A 17,130-nucleotide genomic window follows, 5' to 3' on the forward strand; every position below is an offset into this window, starting at 1 on the left:
GATCTGTAAAGTAACCTTCACTGAGACGGCTGGGACCACATCCAACTTTTATCGTCATCTTGAACGAAAACATAAGGAAAGGTAAGTGTCAAGCTAGCAAAGCTAGCTAGCAACACAACGTTAATGTAGTTATTATTTATTAATTAACGTTATATAGCATTATGTGCCCTGTCTCTTCTTTGTTTACCACAAGCAAAAACTTAACACATGACCAACAATTTCTCAGCGCTTGCCCTCTTTTGTCAGAAGCTACGTTACATCCCACTAGTAACGTTAACGTTAGCTTGCAAATAACCTAACTTAGCTAACATTATGACAACTCTCCCCGCATCCCCATGACTCCAATAACTAAGAGATTCGGCGAATGTGTATATTGTATATAATATATATCACCAATGTATATTCAATCATAGTTTTATCCACAACAGACAAGGGTGAGAGGTGAATAGCTGTCTCGTTTTAGCTCAGAGGCAGATCGCCGACAGAATAGCAGCAAAAAACTACATAGGCATTGATTTCTAGTGACGTTAAGTCACATAGATAAAATGCCAGTCAATTTTTATTATCAACGGTAGATTACGCTCCTCTGGCAGGTTCTGTGTGCTTGTGGTTTAATTTCGTGTGGCAGTTTTCAGGCATGTATTGCTGCCTTTTGCCATGTCGCACCGCTCTCTCACTTGGGCGAGAGACCTAACGTTAGAGGTTTGAATACACAAAGAGAGGAGAGCGTATAATGCACCTCCGCTTTTATGAAAAGTTTCCTTATTAAATGGGCTACTTCACCTGGTATAAATACAAGGCACGTTACTTTAGCAGTGATAATTTTGATTTTGAATACACAGTTACAGATCGAATATTTAACATTTTACCTAGCCAAAGATGACAGCCCTTTTGCTTGTGTTGAGTGTTTTGAGAGTCGCAAGCTCACTCACTCAGTCTTTGGCTGTTCAAGGTGCGCAGTGTATGAGACACTTTAAAAATCCAGCGATCTATCAAATATAATCTCAAGAAAACTGAAATTAATTCAATAATTTTTAAGATGATAATTAAAATGGTGCTACCAAATCATATGCTTGTGCAACTATCTGAAAAACTTAGTTGCACCAGTGGGTTAGATGGTATCAAGAGCCTTGCTGTGTATGTATTATTGTGTCCATATTGTGTTCCAATTAAATACGGTACAGATTTTACATACATTTTTATACCTCTGCTACTTTTGCTTTCTGTGCATCTTACACCATTATGAATAAAATTGCCCTTTTGATGTGATTGCTGTTCATATTACCAGAAATCTTATAGATTCTTCCCTCCTGTATTTCAGGTTCTTGGAGTACAAGGCGGGGCAAGAGACAGATGTCACACAGCCAACTATAGTATCCTTTACCCAGAATGTGCAGGTCTACAGTCTACATTCGCCGAGGCAACAAGCCATCAATGAAGCCATTATCCAGGATTTGATAATTGGGTGTTGTCTGCCTCTGTCAATTGTGGACAATGGACATTTTAGACACTTTCTTGGGATTATGGACAGTAAGTACACACCAATCTCTAGAAGAACAATTTCTGAGAAACGGATACCTGTGCTGGTGAGCCAGGTCAAGCAAACTATTCTGGAGGAGCTAGAGACCCAATCATCTGTGTCATTAACAACTGACCTCTGGTCCGATCGCAGGCTACGCTCCTTCCTTGGAGTAACTGCCCATGTGTGCTGCAAATCAAAGGGTTCCTATGCACTTGAGTCCTACCTGCTGGATTGCAGGCGTTTTACAGGAAGACACACTGGAGAGCGAATTGCTTGTGCCTTTGAAGAGATCATGGAAGAATATGGTATCCGTCAGAAGATAAGCTATATCATAACAGACAATGCTGCCAATATGAAATGCGCTTTCAAGGTTCAAATGCCACAGCAGCATTCTGATGACAGTGAGAGTGAGGAAGAGAATCTAGATGATGAACACCTGTGGGAGGACATGAATTCAGAGGAAGACACAGAATTACCCTGGTTAACAGGTGAACGTCTTTCCTGTTTTGCCCACTCTCTACAGTTAGTTGTGAACGACGGCATGAAGGAGGTTAAGACCATCTCCCTCGCTATCGCCAAAACATCACGGTTCACAACACTGTTACATAGCAGCTCACAATTCAAAGACAAGTTTGAGGCTATGTTTGGCACTGATAAGACTGTTCCAGCAGCAAACACCACTCGCTGGAACAGCACCTACAAAAACATACAGGCCCTAACAGCTCTGGACCACAAAGCCCTCACCGAAATCTGCAGAAAGGACAATGAGAATGTGATTTTTAGTGCTCGTGAGTGGAACCAGCTGAAGGAACTGAGTGCAATTCTTGCACCATTCTCTGAGGCAACAGACCTGACAGAAGGAGAGAAATCAGTTACCATTAGTATGGTGGTTCCAACTGTCCTGGACCTGAATACACACCTCCTCAAGATGGAAGAGACCCGTGTGCAGTGTCGGCCATTAGTCAGGGCCCTCCGAGAGTCTCTGGTGAAAAGATTTTCTGGAATCTTTGTAACAACGAACATGGCCAAGAAGAGCGGAAGAGAGGAACCTTTCAACCACAATGTGTACTTTTTGGCTACCATGCTGGATCCACAGTTTGGCCTTAGCTGGGTGGATCTGGACGTTACCAATGGGGGAAGTGCAACATCACAGAAGAAGTTCAGAGATGAACTGAAGAAGACACTCACAGGTTAGTATACATTTTTATCCAGTTATCTTTTCCATTTTGCAAAAAATATAACATACACTCACTGGCCAAAATAGTTGGAACACCAGTTTTCCATAAAACATAAGAGCTGTCACATGTTTGTTAAGCAAAACCTGCTCTTACTGTTCTTAATCTGATAATCTAAGATGTTGTTTGACTTCCAATTCATGTGCAACTTTTAGATTGTGACTCGCTTTTTTGATGAGCATGACAATTGACTGGTAATCGTATAATTATCAAATAATTTCTGAATCAAATGCTGCTTTTGCCAATAATAAGTGAGGATACTCTCCTGCTAATCTATGACAGAACTAGCAAACATTTTGGTCATCATTCATTGATTTAAACATCATCATTCAACAACCAAAGACTTTCCGTATTAGCTGAAGATTGTACTTTAATAGTGCTTGGTTTAATCAGATTAAGGACAGGGGGTGCAGGTTTTGCTTAACAAAACATTTGACAGCTCCTTTATGTTTTATGGAAAACTGTGTTCCATTTATTTTGGCCAGTGAGTGTATATAATGTAATCATGTCATTGCAAAGTGAACTATCTAACCCTTTAAATCTAACCTAACCATTTTTTGTTTGTTTGTTTTTGTGTTTTTCAGATACTTTGATCTTGGAGGTGGAGAACATCATGGAGAGTGGAGATACAACTGACTCAGGGGCCACTGATGTGGGTCCAGCCAATGACTCGCCACCAGCCAAATGCCCACGCCTTCTGTCCCGCTACAAGGCCCACAAGAAGCGCAGCTCAGGCCAGAATTCAAGTATTGTAACACAGATCAGCAAATACTTTGATGTCATCCAAGACTCTGACATTGACAATGCACTTGTCTTCTGGGAAAAATACCACGACAGATTCCCACAACTCCACATGTTGGCACTGAAGGTGCTGTCAGTCCCTGCCTCCTCGGCACCAGTGGAGAGGGTTTTCAGTCGAGGAGGCATTATCATGAGACCCCACCGAGCACGTTTAGGTCACAGAATGTTGCAATCTCTCATGTTTCTAAAATGCAACCAAACTCTAATTTAAATTCATTTCCCATTTTGCCATGTTTGTTGTGAAGAATAATTTCCAGCTGTAGAGTAATATTACCAAGGTTAGAGTCATACTGCCTCGCCACTTTTGGCATGCATCATATTGAAAAATGACAAAAAAAAAATTCAAATCTAGTATATCTGTATTTTGGTTCATTACAGACTCACCTTTCAAGTGTAGATATGTTCTTCATACATTGATTGTGACAGCAGTTATAGGTTGCTACTTTTGAAGGCACCATATGTCAACTTACTTATTTCCACTGTGAAATTATTTTCTACTGCAGGCCAACAGGCTTTACATTTCAAATAAATATTTTTTTCAATATAACCACTATAGACTCATGCTTCGGTTGATTAACAGCACACTCCCGCATACAGATCATATACTGTATCATCATACAGGTTATTACTTACTGAATAATTTAGCAATCAGTGGCTGATGTGACAATTTGGGGGAGTCATAATTTAGCAGCAGTAAGGTGTTTTTACACTTCTGTTTCATTCTGCCCACTGTTGAGCCTTTCTGAAGGTCAGTGATATGGAATTGCAGTGTTTCAGATCAAAGGATTGCCTTCTGTCACTGAGTACATTCTGTACATCCATTTGTATTTTACTAAAATTGCTAAATAATGCTTTCTTTCGTTGGGAATTTTAACAGAGGAATGGTGTAAATGTCGAGCCAACACTATGATTACAGTCATGGTCTTGAAAACGGTCTCGCATTGGTCTGGTCTCGGTCTTGACTCGGTCTCGCCCCCCCTCGGTCTTGGTCTTGACTCGGTCTCGCCCCCTCAAAGTCTTGGTCTTGACTCGGACTTGATATGCTCTGGTCTTGGTCTTGACTCGGTCTCGGTTTAGGTGGTCTCGACTACAACACTAGTTGTTGTTGTTGTTGTTGTTGTTGTTGTTGTGCAGGGGTTGGGTGGAGTGGTAGGGTGGGTGGGGTATTGTGAAAAATGGTGACCTGTAAACCTGGCATTGTGTCTGTTGTTTGCCTTTGCTTTTCACCAATAAAAACTATTCTAAAAAAAAAAAAAAAGAATCTGCTGCTTTATGAGCTAGAAGTGATTTTCAGACTGTTCCTCCAGACAATGGCAGTGAATGGAGAGAGAGAAAAAAACACAATTCTCCAGTCTGCTCTACTGGAGCAACAGATCACAGAATCACTGATTTGGGGGTTTTATCATGGAGGAAGAGACACGACCCAAGACTCTACCAGAGGAACACAGAGATTTCAGATCAGAGTTCATCCTTCAGCTGTTGAGTTACACAGTAAACAGACAGAGGGGAAACACCTTCATCGTCATGACTGGTACAATGTGAGGTGTGTGTCTGTGTGTGTGTGTGTGTGTGTGTGTGTGTGTGTGTGTGTGTGTGTGTATGTCTGTGTGTGTGTGTGTGTGTGTGTGTGTGTGTGTGTCTTACCTTAACCCACATCAGTACAGGAGAGGTGACTGTCAGCCTGTCAGCATGGATATGAACCCCACCATGAGTTCTATGGAGAGAGAGAGAGAGAGAGAGAGAGAGAGAGAGAGAGAGAGAGAGAGAGAGAGGAGAGAGAGAGAGAGAGAGGGATAGAGAGAGAGAGAGAGAGACAGAGAGAGAGAGGGAGAGAGAGAGAGGGATAGAGAGAGAGAGAGGAGAGAGAGAGGGGAGAAGGGGGAAAGAGGGGAGAAGGGGGAGAGACAGAGAGAGAGACAGAGAGAGAGAGAGACACACAGAGCGAGAGAGGGAGAGAGAGTCGGGGAGAGAGTGGGGGAGACAGAGAGAGATAGAGAGAGAGGGGGGGGAGAGAGAGACAGAGAGAGAGACACAGAGAGAGAGAGACAGAGAGAGAGAGAGACACAGAGAGAGAGAGACACACAGAGAGAGAGAGACAGAGAGAGAGAGACAGAGAGAGAGAGAGACAGAGAGAGGGGGAGAGACAGAGTGAGAGACAGAGAGAGAGAGAGGGAGAGAGAGTGGGGGAGAGAGAGAGACAGAGAGAGAGAGAAATACACATTAAAGTAAAAATCTGCAATATTTTCATATAAATAAATGTCTACTTTGCTCTTCTCTATTGTCCAAGTACTACTACTACTGCCACTACTGCTACTACTACTACTACTACTATTACTACTAGTACTATTACTACTACTTCTACTGCTACCACCACTAGTATTACTGCTGCTGACACTGCTGCTAACATTAACAGTCTCACCTGAACTCTGGCAGCTCAGAGTCAAACTGCACATTGTCCTGATGAACCACCTTCAGGTCTGCATCCATCGCCACCACCTTCAGCTGCACACACACACACACACACACACACACAGGTCAGTGTCCTGTACTCACAGTGCGGTGGGTTCGAACCCGCCTCAGTCTGCAACACACAGCTGCACAGCTCAGCGGGAAGATGAGATTTTAGTTTCCACAAATCAGAACCGTAGAGTATCTGCTGTAAATGACTCTTAGGAAGGTCTATAACCACTTCCTGCAAGCTTTTATTTTGTTAGTGCCCTTTTTAATATTATGGGTCTTTTATTTTGGTGCCCTTCCAGCGGAAATAGAGAGCTCGCATCTGAAAGTTGGTGAATTTACGTGAGCAGGCTACAGAAGAAAGGATGGTAAAAAAAAACAAAGCTTTTATCTTTTGATAATTAAGCGCCTAGCTGGAACTGGAACAAGGTATTGTGTGATTCTATTTGTTTTATGTGCAGTGTGATATGTGATTTGGTTTAACGGTGGGGAAGTGTTTGAATGAATCGCTATCGTAACATTCATGCTAACATTAGCTTCTGATATTAAGGTTTGGATGGATAGCTGTAACTTCACAGTAATGCTGGCTTTCTAGCTTTTCATATGCGTATGCCAAAGGTTATATGTCAGTAAACATTTTGATTAATGCCCATATGTTAATACGGCATACAGCTAATGTTTGTATGTTTGTAATAACTCATTTCTTGTCATGTATCTGTCCTGTAGCTCTTACAGTGTTTCATGAAGAAAAGGTGTAAGGGAAGGGAAAGTAAATTTGTGTTCAAAATACAGATGACAGCTGAACATGAATAAAGGCTTCTGGAAACATCTGTACGCTTCACCATTGTCTAAGGTGAAAGAGTGTAAGACTGGATGTACAGTGGGGAGTAGTCTTATTAACCATCTGGTGTACGCTGATGACTTAGTCGTCCTGTCTGGCTTACAGCAACTGCTCAGAGTCTGCTCAAGTTATGGTGTGCAGTGTGACATTAAATTTAACTCTAAAGAGTGTTGTTATGATTGCAAAAAAACCAAGGAGGAGCAGAAGCAAAATTTTCCTACATTCTTTATGGCAGACCAAGTGCTAAATGTGGTGAACAAAGTAAGATATCTGGGTCTCATATCATCAGGAATGATTTATGTGTTGCAAACTGTATTCACAAGCCAATATGCTGGCATGCAAATTTCATATGTGTACAGATGATGTTAAAACAGCTCTTTTTAAAGCCTCCTGCTCTCCACTCTGTACAGCCCACCTGTGGAGCAGTTATAGCAAAGCAAAAATGAGAAAGCTTCAGGTGGCGTGTAATGATGCTTTCACAATCTTGCTTAAGCTCCCAAGATGGACAAGTGCAAGTCATAATGTTTGTGACTCGCAATGTCCCCACCTTCCATGCTGTGCTGAGGAATTTCATGTATAAATGTATGTAATGTAATCATAATGGCTTTAACTGAGCCTACACACAGTGACACAAGGTATTCCTCTTGTTTCTGGAAACATTGGAACAAATGTCTGAACAAATGTATTTTAATCACTTGTGGACTTGTGAACTGCTGTGATCTTGTACATATTTCTGTGCTGTCTTGTCCTCGTAGTTTACTTTTTATATTTTTATATTTCTCTTTCCTTGCTGATATGGACCTATGTGTCTGAAATAAAGTCGAATTGAAAAAATAAATAAATAATTGAATTGTCTGGCTGGGGTCCTCAAATCCTGTACTTCAGTAAAAGCAGCAACACCATAATGGAAAAATACTTCATTAAAACTAGAAGTTCTGCATTCAAAAGTTACTTCAGTAAAAGTACATAAGTATTAGCAGTAAAATCAACTGAAATATGAAAAGTAAAAGTCGTCATTCTGTCAGAGAGTTAAATTATTGAAGCATGAACCTGTCAGAAGTATTTTAATGTTGTCGGTCTAACTGCTCCATATACTGTTGGAGTTTAAACTCTAACAATGCAACATGTTTTATGAGCTTATCGTATGTTTTGATGTAAAACTTTATTCTGCAAAGTAACTAGTGACTCCAGCCGGCAGATAAATGTAGTGGAGGAAGAAGAAGAAGATTTCCCTCTGAGATGTAACGGACACTGTATCCAATTCCGGCCACTCTTTTCTTTTCCAATTTTCCAGTTCCCAACCGAAAGCTAAGTGACGTAAATTCATACACATTTCAGAAGCTAGGTATCAAATTTCATAAATATCTGTACACATTTAAGCATATAAAACACTAAGTTACGAACTTAGTCAGGAACAAGAAGCAGGAAGCCTTAAATCCCACTTTGGGCCACAGTTACTTCATGTAGAGAATCTGTATCGGCTGATAAATGGAAAAATAAGAGCTTTGAGTACAGAGCCTGCACTTCTTACAAGTATCTGTAACACTGTGAAGGTACAGGAAAGTTAATAAAGGGTTAATATCGAGTATATGAATACACCGACATGGACCAAAGTAAGTGTCCGGAATTGGATACGAATTTTGAATCTCAAAAATAGATGCTCTATCATCCATCTGCAGGGACTGGAAGAAAATCAATTACAAGTTAAGGTAAAAGTGATATTAAACTTTAAAAAAGACAGATGGAGGATTGTTAAGTTATGAGAAACTTCAGCGAAAACAGTACAGGATGAAATATATTGGTATATGATTCTGATTTTTGGGTCATATGCTGTTTGGAATTGGAGACCCTGATGTTAGTGGGGGAAAAGTAGAAAGTCTCACAGGATGGAAATACTCAGTAAAGTGAAAGTACCTCAGAACTGAACTGAAGTACAGGACTTGAGTAAATGTGCTGACAGAATCCAGACCAGACTAGAAGCTAACTGACTCGGTCTCAGATTCAGCACCAGGTCTCATTAGAGGTTCATGTGGAGCTGAAGGTCAGAGCCTCGCTGTCCTGCTCTGAGAGTCCGAGAGCGGCCTGATCTCCAGAGGAAAGAAGCAGGAATCCATTTAAAGAGAAGACATGAAGTGGCGTTTATGGAATTTTAAGTGTTAGTTGCTATGGTGACGACACAAGTCTGGACATTAAGGCTGTAAAGGAAATCGGGTCGGCTGAGTCAGTGATCTCCTTTAAGTCCCTTCTTAACACAGACTTTTATCAGAGAGCCTTTCCTGGTTTTAATTTCCTTTGAACTGTCTTTTATTTCCTTTAAAAAATGTTTTTCTTTTCCTATTCTTATCTTTTCCTACACTGTATTGGTTTTTATACACCAAATGGTTTTTATCTGTTTTCTTTTAAAACCTGATGATTTTATGACTTTTATGTTTTATTTTGCTGCCTTTGTGAAGCACTTTGTAAAGTGGATTTTGATTTTATTAAGTCTGTCACACTGTGAGAACTGAGCAGATGAGTCTGTTAGCAAACTGTCCAAACTCAACTGAAAGCTAACGTTAGCGACGAGGCTAGTCAACATTAGCATGTTAGCAAACCTAGCTGGTAAGCATCATCATCAAACAGGTTCCTTTAACTTAATAAAGCCCCTTAATGGTATAATATGTAACATTTCCGCATTAAAATATCTAAAAACCACTAGACCTATGTTATATATTTTTTTGAGTTGTGTACTTACATTATCCCAAATGTTTCCAACAATGTTCAAACCCAGAGAAATCTGTCATTTTATTCAAGGTAACAGTGCGTTTCATTTGGTCTCCTGTCATGGCGTCATATCCCCTTTACCCCCTAACTTCCTGTCATGGCGTCATATCCCCTTTACCCCCTAACTTCCTGTCATGGCGTCATATCCCCTTTACCCCCTAACTTCCTGTCATGGCGTCGTATCCCCTTTACCCCCTAACTTCCTGTCATGGCGTCGTATCCCCTTTACCCCCTAACTTCCTGTCATGGCGTCGTATCCCCTTTACCCCCTAACTTCCTGTCATGGCGTCGTATCCCCTTTACCCCCTAACTTCCTGTCATGGCGTCGTATCCCCTTTACCCCCTAACTTCCTGTCATATCCCCTTTACCCCCTAACTTCCTGTCATGGCGTCGTATCCCCTTTACCCCCTAACTTCCTGTCATGGTGTCATATCCCCTTTACCCCCTAACTTCCGGGGAAACACGGGAAACACCAGATGATCCGTCAGAGAGTGAGGAAGGAAGTCGGCCAGCTAGCTAGCTAGCCGCTCTGTTGTTTTTTTCATTCTGTTGTTTTTATCGCTCACTGTGACGGATCATGATTATTCATTCCTGTTTGCTGCGTTCTGTCGCCGAAGCTGTCCCCGTAAAAAAACTCCCATGATCCCACGCTACTTCACGACGTCATCAAACTACGTCTTTTGTTATTGTTTTGCTTGAGAGCCCTAGAGGCAGAAATTACATACTGTGCGTTTAAATGCTATAAATTAACGTAGCTCAGCCTGCCTTTAGTGGAGAAGAAAAGTCAGACATCAGCTGAAACAGATTAACTAGAATCACTCTGCTCAAAACCTTTGACTGACAGATAAAGACTCAGCAGCAGGTGGCAGAGCTCCACCTGGTGGAGGCAGAGTGAAACTGCACTCAGCCGCAGAGCCAGTTTCCACTGCTTTGGTTCTCAGAAGGGTCTGGCTGCAGAGCTCCGCTGTCAGGCCCAGGAGTCAGGCCAGCTCCACGCTCAGGTCTCTTCTTCTCTCATTCTAATGACGCAGCCCAACGTTCTTCTTCATCATTGTTTTTTTTTTTAAATCGCTCTTTACCTCCGCTGTCAGGACAGTGCCACTGCTATCTTTTTCTGTCGGCTAATTTTAACCGCTCAATCCGACGTCGTTGTAGGTCGGTTAATCAATGTTTTTGTTTGAAATGATGTGTCTAATGGGCTGTTTTTGCATTTTTTTTGTGCATGTGAATAATTAAGTGTATGCATGAATGAATGAAAACAAGCAGTAAACAAAATTAATGAAAACATCAGCTAGAAACGGAGGGGAAGGATGAGATATCGGTTAGCACTATCCCCAAATCATAAGACAGTCATGAAACAGCCTAAGTTGTCTCCTTAAACATTTTGCTAAATCATTAATTAGGGAGATTTCACCACTCACAACCGTGTTTTTTTGTGGCTTTTATTTTGAAAAGAAAATGCACTTCGGCAACAAGCCTGGAAATGTGGCGAGCTTCACTTCAGCTTGAGAGGGAACTGGGAGTTCAAAATAACTGACGAAGAAGAAGAGGCCTGAGCGTGGAGCGGGCCTGACAGCGGAGCTCTGCAGCTGGACCCTCCTCTCTTGGTTCTTGCTGTAAAACCTCTCAGCTCAGTGACTTGCTGTGAGTCTCTTTATACAGAAGCTAGTCCAGCGGGTCACAGCAAGATGGCCGCCGCTCCGACCGTCCAGGAACAATGATTTGAATGGGAATGACTGATCTATCTGTTCAGGTTCTGTGGTTCAAAAGTTTTCAAAAGTTCAAAGTTTCAAGTTGGAGTCAGAGGACTGGAAGTAGGTTTTGGCAAATTTCACTGGAGAGGCAAAACCAGAAAGTGCCGCTGGAGCTTTGATCATGTGGTGTAAATGTATTCTGTAATGATGTCATCACACAAATACACACATAAAGAGACACTAATACTACTAAACCTCTAGAGCTTTTACATGATATATACTGTAGATCTTATTTCCCAAAATGTCAGATATGACATGAGGGAACCACTAGGAAGGAAAAGTAAAGGGATTTTAATATGAGAAAATAAACATTTTGTAATTTTTTGGGCATTTACTGTCAAACAGGTGTTATGATGTGAATCAGCTAACAAGGTGTTTCATTTCATTGTGACTTTAATGATTCATTTGCAATAAAATGATGGAGCCTCTTGTATAAAAACCTTGTACAGTGAACTGAGTGAGTTTATATATTATAACCTGTTAACTCCTGTCTGCTCTAATCAGCTGATATTTGTCTGTATGGTTGATTTTGGTGTTTCTATTGTGTGTCTACTGTGATTTACTGTAAATCCTGTCTGCAAAAAAAAAAAATCCATAGAACTATAGACTTGAACTGAACTGAATTATACACTGAATGTACAAAACATCAGTGACACTTCCACTTTAAGTGAAGCACACTGATGAGGTGAATCCAGGTCAAAGCCATTATCAATTATTGATTTTCCTTTCCATACCAATCACACAGGCGGAGTTATAGATAAAGAGAAACAGCTGAGACACTGCTGCAGCTCAACATGAGGAAGATGTTTCTACTGTTTCTACTCTGTGTGTGTGTGTGTGTGTGTGTGTGTGTGATCCTGTGATCTGAACTCAGTGGTGGAAAGTAAGTAAGTACATTTACTCAAGTACTGTACTTAAGTACAATTTTGAGATACTTGTACTTTACTTGAGTATTTCCATTTGATGCTACCTTATACTTCCACTCCACTACATTTCAGAGGGAAATATTGTACTTTCTACTTTCTACTACATTTATTTGACAGCTTTAGTTACTTTTCAGATGGAGATTTGACACAATGGATAATATAACAAGCTTTTTAAAATACAACACATTGTTAAAGATGAAACCAGTGGTTTCCAACCTTTTTGGCTTTTGACGTCTTACAAAAAGCAGTGTGTAGTCGGGTCACATTTCAGATGTCTATGAGTTGTTAACAGCTCCACCAAATAGTGATTTTTTCCCTCTAAACCTCACATGGTTTCATTTCAATAAATGTTCAAATGATCCAATATTTCAGCAAAAATCAAAGATTAGAGAAAAAGTCCAAAACCTGGAAAACAGATTTGTGTATCAGAACTTTGTTTTTTTCTTCTTTCCTCTCCCATTAATCATCTCACGACCCCTCAGATTTATCCGGTGACCCTTTGGAGGGGCCCGACCCCTAGGTTGGGAACCACTGGACTAAACTAGCTAACTGTATATAAAGTAGTTCTAACTAGCTCCACCTCCAGCAGCTACAACAGTAACATGCTGCTTACACACTGATGCTTCAGTATTAATAATCTAATGATGTCATATATAATAAAATATCAGTCAGAGGGACCAAACCACTACTTTCACTTTAATACTTTAACTACATTTTGCTGCTAATACTTATGTACTTTTACTTAAGTAGGATTTTTCATGCAGGACTTTTACTTGTAATGGAGTATTTTTACATTGCTGTATTGGTACTTTTACTTCAGTAAAGGATCAGAGTACTTCTTCCACCACTGTCTGAACTGACTGAGCTGAGGACAAAGTCCAGCAGCAGAGAAACAGTCAGTCAGCTGTCGGTCTGCAGGTTAACAGACAGTCCAGCCTCAGTCTGAGAAGCAGGGACACTGACCGACTCACTGACTCACTGACTGACTGACTGATTGACTGACACCTGAACCGCAGCTCAGGCTTCATGTTTTATCCCTCAAACCTCCAGCTGCTCAACTTAAGCATCAAAACGTCACATCGCCGTCTCTTCCGGATCTGCGCGAATCTGCGCGTACACGTAGCCAGTACGTAACGCACGTCACTTTGATTAGACGCGTGCATGCGTGATTGTAGGATTATTAATAATAAAAAGTCGGTGTTCACCTGCTGCGTGCTGAAGTCGAAGCCCAGGAAGAGAGGAGAGTCTGCAGCCATGACGAGAAACACTGCAGACCAGACCAGACCAGACCAGACCTGAAACACTCTGCTGCCGGTCTGACCGAGCGGCTGGGGAAGGGTTAAACATTTAAAGACACACACATATTACAGCTCGTGCTCACACTACAGCAGTGGTGGAAAGTAACTAAGTACATACATAAGTACTGTACTTAAGTACAATTTAGAGGTACTTGTACTTTACTTGAGTATCATGCTACTTTATACTTCTACTCCACTACATTTCAGAGGGAAATATCGTAGTTTCTACTCCACTACATTTATTTGACAGCTTTAGTTACTAGTTACTTTGCAGATATTTAGATTATTAATACAAATTATAAATCAACTAATAAATTCTGATATATTTTTATAGGTTACACTACCCAGCAGTATATAAAGTAATTAAAATTAGCTCCACCTTTACCAGCTGCAACATTAAAGTGATGAACACATTAATGCATCAATAATTATAGTCCAATAACATGATATATATGATTCTGAAATGGGCCATTCTGCATAATGACTACTTTTACTTTTGCTTCTTTAAGTATATTTTGATGCTAATACTTTTGTACTTTGACTTTACTTGTAACAGAGTATTTTTACACTGTGGTATTGCTACTTTTACTTAAGTCAAAGATCTGAATACTTCTTCCACCACTGACTACAGCACTATAGAATACAGTCTACATTATAATATACTGTATATATATCTTCACAAAATGTACTTCCCTTCCATGTATAACTCACTTCTCCAGTCTCCAGTGCTTAACTTATTTTACTATATATTTTATTGTATTTTTATTTACTTATTTGTTTCATTTATTTGTTCTCTTGTTTTATCTCTGTCATCTTTGTGTCTCATTTCAGCATGATGTTGATGCTGTCAGGTTTTTTCTTCTGCCTGACTTATTGTACTTTATTGACTGAAACTTTGAAATGGAAAAAAAGGATTAAAAACAAAAAAAAAGATTAAAAGATAAAAAAAAATAATAATAATAAAATAAAAAAAAGTATTAAAAAAAATCATAATTCCAAAACTACAGACGAGGATTAGGGCCACATGTGAAAAAAAAAAACTCAGTTTAATCTCAGAATTGAAAGAACTCAAATAGATTTTTCACATGTGGCCCTAATCCTTTTCCCCACAAAATGCCACATATCTACTTTGGAATAAATTTGCTTCCCAAATTTCCCAATTTTTCGAAATCACGATTCTATCCTCAAAACATATCTGTGTTGTAAGTAAATGTCTTCAGATGACTCCTAACTTTAATAGAGATCCACAATGGAATTTACTTTTAATAGCAGCCATCACTGTGTCAGAGGGGGGGTCAGAGTTTTCAGGCTCAGTCATCATGTTGCTTGCTCCTTGGTTTTTACATTTTCAGTGTAACTCACAGCTCGTTCACAACCTTACTGACACAAAGATCTGAATCCTATTCTTTAAAATGAACATCAGTCCCTGTAAACATCAACCCTGCACCCAGCTGGAGAAAAGGTCACAGACTATAATTCATTCATGTGCATCTCTACTGTCCATGAAATTAAGAGTCTGCCAGCATGGCCCAAGTCCTTTGTTTTCCTCTGATGGTCTACAGCAGTTTGTCTGAGGTGAGACCAGATGTCATTTCCTTTATCCACAGTGGGGATGAACACACTTTACCAGAGTAATAATGATAATAATAGTGATGATAATAATAATAATAATAATAATAATAATAATAATAACAATAACAAAAACAAATAACAACTTTATTTATTATCCTGTTTCACAGGATAAATGACAACTGGAAATAGAAATAAAAGAGAAAAAACATAAACACAATACACAGAATAAACGGTAACACTTTACAATAAGGGTCACTAAGTTAAGGGTTAGTTAATGCTTAATGTTAACTAATGTGTAATTTACTAATGGTGTTCATGTTAACTAAGGTATTAATTTATACATTATTTAATAGTTTATAAAGATGACTATTAAATAATGTATAAATTAATACCTTAGTTAACATGAACACCATTAGTAAATGATTACCAGACACATTAGTTAACTGTTAATTAAGGGTTAGTTAATGCTTATTAAGCATTAACTAACCCTTAACTTAGTGACCCTTATTGTAAAGTGTTACCGAATAAACACTGCAGCATATTAAGCTTTAAAACAACATAATCAATACATAGGGGGGAAAATACCACATTCAAAACAATGTAAAAATATGGACAATGTAAATCAATAAATTTAAGTAAAAGCAAGTCTAAAAAGAGTGTAAAGAGCAGAGCAGTCCCTCTCCTGGCCTGCAGGGGGCAGCAGAGTCCTGCAGGGAAACTGAGGAAGCAGCTTTGTGAGGACAGGAGCCTCTTTCTTTACTCAGGTGACAAATACATTCAACAACACTCTTACACAACAGATTTTTTTTGTGCATTCCCATAAAATACACTTCTGTAACCATTTAAAGATCTGTGTTTCAAAGTCTGGCTCACAGGAGATTTTGAATGAGTGAAACTTGAGTGACTGAGGCAGTTTCAGGCAGAGTCATGTCCTGCAGTCTGTTTTCATGCAATTCAAAACATCGACCTGTAAAGCAAAATGTGACCAAGGATTGTCATCGTATTTGTTGTCAATGAAATATTTTCCTTGGGCAGAAACTAAAAAAGACAGAAAGTGTGTGTGTGAGAGAGAGAGAGAGAGAGAGAGAGAGAGAGAGAGAGAAGAGAGAGAGAGAGATTTCAGATGAGTAATCTGTCAGGAAACCTCGTCATCCTGATGAACAGTTCCTGGAAGCAGCATGAGGCCAGACGCCGTTTCACAACAAACTTCTGATTAACCAGCAGTTTTGGGTCCAGACTCCACAGACTGTCTCTGGAAAAAATCATTCATTCATTCATCACTTCTCTCTATACAGTCATTTTGGAAAAAATGACTGTATAGAGTGTGAATCCACAGCCTCAGATCTGTCATGTAGTCCTCCAGCAGTTTGAGCCACTTGGTCATGCTGGTTGCTAGCTCTGTTTCTTGGAGATTTTCAATCTTTTCTCTACCTTTAGCTCATTGTATTTGTTAGAAGTGACATGAATATCTGTTGAGGAAACTTTTAATTTAAGTTGTCTGAGCTGCTGCTCTGCTCTCCTGGTTACTGAGAGGCTGAACATGCTAGCTAGCTAGATGATCCTCAGCTAGAGGAGTCACTGAGGGCCTGGAGGTCATAGTGTAGATGAAAGACCCTCCAGTCTCAATTCAGTTCAATTCAATACTTTATTGCCATTTCAATAGAGTTGATTGGAAATTAGTGCAGCGCGGCTCATGGTACCATACAATACAGTCTTGCACACACATGATTTACATTCATACAAAAGATAAGAGGATAAAAAAAGATAAATAAAAAATGAACACAAGAGGACTCAATATACAATAGTAAGCTGAAAAGATAAAAAATAAGTGAGGTAGGATATCACAGAGCTGTAAAAATGCCTGTAGAAGGTGCAACAGTATTTAATAAAAGTACAGATAAGAATATATAGTGTAGATGTAAGATCCTCACATGTGGCCTGGAGACAAATAAAGAACCAA

General features: G+C 39.7%; 1 protein-coding gene across 1 annotated transcript in view; it reads right to left on the reverse strand.

Annotated features, from left to right (window-relative positions):
- The window catches only part of xylb (xylulokinase homolog (H. influenzae)), a gene marked incomplete at its 3' end in the record, with an annotated part of 20,378 nt that extends 6,779 nt beyond the window's left edge, over positions 1-13,599 (reverse strand). Inside the window, exons 1-3 of the mRNA XM_071512620.1 lie at positions 13,506-13,599; positions 5,978-6,060; positions 5,203-5,272 (exon numbers count right to left, since the gene is read on the reverse strand). Coding sequence (XP_071368721.1) covers positions 5,203-5,272; positions 5,978-6,060; positions 13,506-13,556 — 204 coding nt within the window. The remainder of the gene's footprint in view (positions 1-5,202; positions 5,273-5,977; positions 6,061-13,505) is intronic.
- Between the last annotated feature and the right edge of the window lie 3,531 nt (positions 13,600-17,130).

The sequence above is a fragment of the Centroberyx affinis genome, unplaced genomic scaffold, assembly GCF_046629955.1.
Source record: "Centroberyx affinis isolate AG114_WGS23_722 - 3 ecotype Tasmania unplaced genomic scaffold, CSIRO-AGI_Caff_v1 ptg006391l_1, whole genome shotgun sequence".
Taxonomy (NCBI): Eukaryota; Metazoa; Chordata; class Actinopteri; order Beryciformes; family Berycidae; genus Centroberyx; species Centroberyx affinis.